Genomic DNA, 6,769 nt, shown 5'->3' on the forward strand with positions numbered 1-6,769 from the left:
CCCCCCCCCAAACCCTTTGAGACTTTGAATCTTGATTGTCATGAGATATTTAGTTGGTATAAAAAGTGGTTATTTATACCATATTGTGTGCGTTTTGGTCCAGATGCCAGCTCGGCCAAGTGGGTTTGCCTCATCATCTGTTGACTCCCGTTCTTCTTCTGCCTGCAGACTGTACTGCCGCACAGCCTGGTACACCGTCATGTTGTACGGTAGCAGGTGGTCACCAATGTAGAACTGCAGTCTGTGACGTACGCTGCCTGAATTCAAAAACTGAGCCGCCTGAGTAATCAAGAAATCACATAGGAGGGATTAAAAAGATGCATATCTACAGAGGATTATATAGAAGCACACGCACAACCATTATTTGGCATGAATGGAATTGCATACCAGTGATTCGTCTATTTCATCATCTGAGCCATCATCATCACTGTCTTCGTCTTCTTCCCTGATTCGGCCGTATCCTGTGGAGACAAGATTTTAAATTTACAATGCAACCTAACAGCGAGTTCTGAAAAATGGCTAACAACTGAAAAACGTTTGGTCTCTTGGACAATGCAAAGTGCCCTGCAGTGGGGTTGAAGCACAAGTTGACGTAAACATTCTGCAAATGTCTCTCACCTCTGACAACAAGATACCGCTCAATGGCTTGCACCAGAGCCAGAGGGTCGATCTTTACAGGTCCCCCTTTCCACTGTTTAACATTAGTGCAATCTGGGTGTCTCTGCAGCTGACACTTAAGCTGATGTGTGTTGAAGAACTTGAGTGCCTGAGACCCCCTGAGGAGAGAGTGGGAGACTCATATCAATTAAAAAGAGTACACCACACCAAAATGTGCACAAACAGCTGGAAACAAAATGTACGTAAAGCCACAGACCTGCTGCCATTGCCGTTGCCACTGGGAAAATCGTGCACCTTGACAGGAAATTGCTCCATTTGGCTCAGACAGCTGTTCATCTTGTGCACCATGGCCAAGTAAGGTGCATTCTCAGCTAGATCCAGGCGACCTATGGGCTCCATTCCTGGAGGCTGAGACAAAATGAGGGAATTTAAAAATAAAAAGTTAGAAACAAACCCAGCAAACATGCTTCCACCATCTTCCTGTAAAACACATTTATTAGAGGAAACCGTTGATTCTAAAAACAGATCACTGCAGAACTTTCAGACTTGAGCAGAATAAGATAATTTAACAATAATATATGTTTTAGTCTCACCGGACAGCCACCGAACACATGGAGGAACCTTTTGAGCCGCACATCACGACTCAGCAATTCTCTGTCTGTGTTGGCGGTCAGGTAGACCAACAGCTGCTTCACCAGCCCACTGTGCTGGATCTCAAAAGACGACACATCAGATTCTGACACAATACTGGAGATCTCCACTAAGCACTCCATACCACCGTCCACCTGTGAAATGCATCAGATGATAAAATATTTCAGGTATGGGGTTTAACTATTGATAGTTACTTTGTACTCAACAAGTACAACTACCATCTTCTTCTTGGAATACATCTTATAACTTTAAAACCTCAAACAAACCAACCCTGTACAAGGTGTTGCTAGCTGTTCAATAACTTCTTTTTCGAGGTAGCGCTCATGTTTTACCTGGAGGTTGAGTTGCTCGGTGGCTGTGCAAAGTCTCTGGAGGACATTCAGTGCAGGGTTGCTGCCATCCACATTTTCAGAGTTGAAGTAGCGCTCCACAAACTTAGTCGCTTGGTCTTTGATCCAGGCCTTAATTTTGTCTCTACAAATGACAAAATAAATAATTCACTTGTTAAGGACGATGGTTTAGCCCACGACGGGAGATTTGGATAATATAGGAGTAAAGACAAAGCTAAGCTGTCTTCGTTAACTCACAACCGTACCGGTTATTTGAAATTGAGTCCTTGGGAGGGGCCCTTGCGAGGCCACTCACTCCTGCTGTGCGCGAGGGCTCAGAGTTGGCATTGTTGGTCTGAGCACCCAGCTTGCCCCATGTCTTGGGATTGAGACTGGCCAAGAAGGATGATTTGGGTGACTGAGTACTGGTAGGGCTCTTAGCTAAAAGGAAGAACAGGAGAATCAACTAACAACATAAAAAATATTTGATTATTATAGATTTAGCTCATTTGGGGTTGGTTTTGGTTTTTTTTTTTTAATAATACAAAAAAAAAAAAAAAAAAAAAGGATTATGACTAAACAATTCAGTGTACCAAAAGTTACTGTACACCAACAGGTTCTGATCAACACTGTAAATATTAGCCGGCAGGTATTACTTTAACACAGGGATGTCAAATGTACAGCCCTACAATTATATCCGACCCGCTAGATAATTTCATGTGTCAGTTATTAATGGTACGTTTGTACATAGGAGCCGAAACTTCAGCCCTGCTGAGAATCCATGCAGGCAGGGGGTGGGACTTTATTTTGATGGGCAATCCAACCAATCAAATGCAAAGACAGACTGGGATCATCCCATTGTGTGAAAAGGAGGAAGGGAGGTAGATGTTCCCAAGACAGCATGTGTAGTGGTGCAGACCAGCTACACAGAGAGACAGTCAGGAAATAAAGAAACGAGCACAGGCTACATGACATTAGGAGCTGGATAAAGTGATACATGCTTTTATTTTCAGCCATTTTCCATTGTGGAGGACAAAAAGTATTACATTCACAGTTCAGTGTTAAGTATTACATAAAATAAATTATATAAAGTGTCTTTGAATGGAAGAGATGAAGAAATGTCTGCATGTGGCACAGAGCCATGGCTCAGTGTTTAAATGAGTCTCACAGCTAAGGAAGTCATTTATAATTCTTAACTTCTTTGATCTGCTGCTCACCACAAGCAAGCACAAGCAGAAGTTCTAGACTTGACTGTATTTTCAAAAGTTTTACAACTTTTCCTACTAATAAAAAACCTCCCTCATGGCTATTCATACTATACAAAGTAATTGAGCAATAAACAATTAACCTGTTGAACCCCAATGCCCCCAGAGGTGAAAGGGAGAACATCTGGTTTACTCCCAGATCTGTAATTTAATACAGATCTCAGAATCTCAGATAAAAGCCCACAAAACGGATTCAAAACCACTAAACCGCTAAAAAAACCAAATGACCAAAGAGCAGGTAAACAGATTCCGCAAAAAGATGCAAACACAAAGTGGGCTCGTTCACCCGACGGCACGTACACAGATGTGCCCCCAGGAGCTGAAAACCGACATTTCAGAGATTCTGAAACCGCAAGTTTCGCACCCTCTGACAAAAATTCACTGAACCAGCAGCAAAAGAAGACGTTTGAAAAAACATTGTCATGAATTTTATCTTACCCTTGTATTAACAGGGAAAAAACAAAAACAACCAACCAAAACAAACAAAAGAAAAATCCACACCACACTTCCTGCACAGCTCTCTTGCTCTCAGATCACTTCTTCCAGATCACTTTTCCATCAAAAATTGATGATGATATTTTTCTGCCTATTTTGCTTGCTTGTTACGCACCATTCTGCATTGTGTACAGTGTTGACAGCACCTAAGATCAAAGTGAGCTGCATGTGGCCTGCAAATGTTTGACACCCCTGCGTTAACATATGCATCAAAACAGTAACAAATGTGCAAAAAACACGTTCAAATAATATTGTCAATCTGTATAATATAATTAGTCTCATACTGATCTGAGTTCAAGAGTATGGTTCAGAACTTTTTCAACAAAATTATTATAACATATTTGTGTCTCAAAGTGTGTCTGGGACACTCACCCTGATTGTCTACTTTATCATCATCTCTTGGTGGCGAGTACTTGGGCCTTCTAGGTCCTCTTTTAGGTAGTCGTTTCCTTTTTAAGACATCACTTAACCGCCTATGTGCAAGAGAAAGTTATTTCATGCTCTTGTGGTTATTTATAAAGATATTTGCTCTTCCATTAACTACAGACATACATACATACCCTATAATGCTTTGATAAATAGTAACATGTATTAATTGCAGACAATATACATTATCTGTGCTCTGTTTACATTTTTAAGTAGTTGAGCAACTATTTGACAACAATATTTGCTCTTAATGACTTAATTACTTTGTGTTTATGAGCTTTTCTTCCAAATACACACTGGATGTTTGGCTTTGCTAAAAAAAATAAATAAATAAATAAATTTATATCGTTTCCTTAGATAGCCAAACCAAAGCCACATATGGCCTCAAACTCACCCTTGAGGGCTGAGGTCCAGCGAGTCGTCCATGCTGTGCTGGAAGCTGGGTGAGCCCAGGTCAGGAGTTGTATTATTAGCAGATGTGGTGGATGCAGTGCTGATGGTGGTAGTGCAGAGACTGGCGGTGCCACTAGGGCAAGCCTTTGGAGGACTAGTGACCAAAAAGCTCTCAGACTCTGCCAAATTCTTCACTTGGTGCATGACACCTTGAAGACAAAAAGAAAGTATTGCAAAAAAAAAAAAAAAAGCCTTAAAAGAAGCACAATACAGAGCTCCACGCCAGCATAGAGCTCTGGCTGAGGACTGGGACTCAATTCACATTTCAGGCAATTCAGGGAATAATGCATCAGGGGAAAAAATGCAAAGGAAACCATTAGCATCAATGCACCATTGCCACACTTGCAATATAGTAAGGTTTTAGGTAAAGTCAGCCTTAACTGTCACATTTTACTATCTTATTAAAAAAAAATCTTTGCATTTAAAGCTTTAACAATTTGCATCCACAAACATTAATTTAGCTATGACATCATACAAAAAACTAACACAAAGTGACAGCTTCAGAGCATACTTCTTTTACAAAACGCTTATACTGTCTTAATGGTGTGATGAACAGATAAGAAACCACAGTTCTCCATGGGATCATACACTACCTTCTCTTCTGAAATAAACACTGAAAACATCTGGGAGCTTCTGCATGAGGATCTCAGCCATCTGCAGTGAACCCACTACAATCTTCAAGTCCTGACTAGATAGCATGGAGGCAATGTGACTGTAGAAATAAACACAAGACAAAGGTCAATTTAATTTAAAATCCCAACACTGGCCCTGTTGTTTCTTTAAAATTCTTCCTTTCCAACATCTTTAGCCTACTGTAAGACCACAACCAGATTTAATATCAGTGCTAACAGGAGCCAGTAGCCTAGACTCTTACCTGGACACAGCATGGTTCCTCAGCACATCCTTCAGCAGCTCTGCATCAGCAAAGTAGATGATCCTGAGGATGGCTCTAAGGCACTTGTGTCTGACAGCTGGGCCAGCTGATGAGCTGTACACCTCATACAAGACCCCGAACAGAGTTTTGATAAAGCACTTTGCCAGCTCAGGGTCCTCCTTCATCAACTGGGCTCGTGCATCTTCACGACGGACCTCTTGGTGGCTGCCTAATGAAAGACATGGAACGGGTCAGATTAATGCCATTAACCATATGCACTCAGTAACTGCATAATGATAAAATGAAATATTTCAGGGGTCTGTAGTAGAGTATAGTAGTTGTTTAGTATATACACCTCACTGTTTGGGTCATAGTTTAGTTCTCTTTTTGCTGTGGCCAATTAGGAAGCTGTAAAGCCCCCCCCCACACACACACTATCCTTAAGCTATAATAACAGCAGTAGCTACAAAATTTAAGTTTAGCTAATGTGTCCGACCATACTAGCACTAGCTGAACTATTGTTATTGCCATTTTTCTGAGTAACTGTTAAGCTTACAGTGTGTACTGAAGCAAACAAATTCAATTTCAATGAAGCATACCAAACAATCTGGGGCAAATGCTCGTGCTGCTGCACCACTAAAACATTGCATTTAACAACGAAGGAATTGTTTCAGGGAATTTTTTTTGCTTTTATTTTTTGGGCCGTTAACCTGTCACTGTTAGAAATATAGCTGTGCGACTCCAAGCTGATTATAGCTACCACCCTCACAAGACAAAAAATAAAATAAATCTTCATTCATTAGGCACTGAGAGCTTATTTAGATTTTCAAAGGACTTTTCCTTTTACGAGCCTAAAATAAGTCAACCCAAGGAGTTTGTTCCCATTCTATTCTCTGCTAAAATACACTCCTCTTCACACATATCTTCGTCACATATCATTAGTAAAATACCTGTGTTGGGGTTAGCAAGAGGGTTAGGTTTCCTCTGGATACCACGTGCTGTTCCTGTGTCTTCATTGATCTGCTGCATAGAGTTGAAGTCAATTGTGTATACGCGGCCGAGGGTTGACAAGCTGATCTCATCTTCCCCGTTCTGGTGGGCTGTCTGCAGAGCAAGACAACCACACCCAATATCAGTGAGAGATATACAGATCTATACCCACACATGATCCTAACACATTAAATATTCTGACACAAGGTTTAAAAGTCGACCCATTATTCATTCTTTAGTTATCCTTTATTGTAGCATCCTACTAAATCATTATAATATATTACAAAAGAAATAAAATTTCAACAATGACTAAACTGATATGACATAACATAATAATAACAACACAGTAATGTGTACCTCAATAATGCGGCTGTCAATGCGGTTGTAAGGATGCCACAGTCCCCGGTCATCCCTCCACTGCCAGATTGCTCCCTCTGTTGTCTGGACACTGCCCTTCTTAAGCATTACATCAACTGCAAAGATGCCTTCTCTGGGCAAGCAGGGCATCAGCTCACTGAAAGGGAAAATACAGAGGTTACCCAATGCAACAAAAATGCTATAGACAAAAATGCCACAAAGTAATAAGCTGTTGTTTTAAGGAAGATTCCTTAAATTACATGAGAAAGATATGCACGTTTACACACACACACACACACACACACACACAC

The 6,769-nt window shown here is 40.8% G+C and overlaps 1 protein-coding gene across 1 annotated transcript in view; it reads right to left on the reverse strand.

Annotated features, from left to right (window-relative positions):
* trip12 (thyroid hormone receptor interactor 12) overlaps nt 1–6,769 on the reverse strand; it is a 28,531-nt gene that overhangs the window by 5,900 nt on the left and 15,862 nt on the right. Inside the window, exons 17-29 of the mRNA XM_013914296.1 lie at nt 6,459–6,615; nt 6,062–6,215; nt 5,112–5,340; nt 4,831–4,949; nt 4,179–4,386; nt 3,731–3,831; nt 1,865–2,039; nt 1,602–1,743; nt 1,212–1,403; nt 875–1,026; nt 619–776; nt 388–461; nt 80–279 (exon numbers count right to left, since the gene is read on the reverse strand). Coding sequence (XP_013769750.1) covers nt 80–279; nt 388–461; nt 619–776; nt 875–1,026; nt 1,212–1,403; nt 1,602–1,743; nt 1,865–2,039; nt 3,731–3,831; nt 4,179–4,386; nt 4,831–4,949; nt 5,112–5,340; nt 6,062–6,215; nt 6,459–6,615 — 2,061 coding nt within the window. The remainder of the gene's footprint in view (nt 1–79; nt 280–387; nt 462–618; nt 777–874; nt 1,027–1,211; nt 1,404–1,601; nt 1,744–1,864; nt 2,040–3,730; nt 3,832–4,178; nt 4,387–4,830; nt 4,950–5,111; nt 5,341–6,061; nt 6,216–6,458; nt 6,616–6,769) is intronic.

The sequence above is a fragment of the Pundamilia nyererei genome, unplaced genomic scaffold (assembly GCF_000239375.1).
Source record: "Pundamilia nyererei isolate P.nyererei 1_Seehausen unplaced genomic scaffold, PunNye1.0 scaffold00185, whole genome shotgun sequence".
NCBI classification, from domain to species: domain Eukaryota; kingdom Metazoa; phylum Chordata; class Actinopteri; order Cichliformes; family Cichlidae; genus Pundamilia; species Pundamilia nyererei.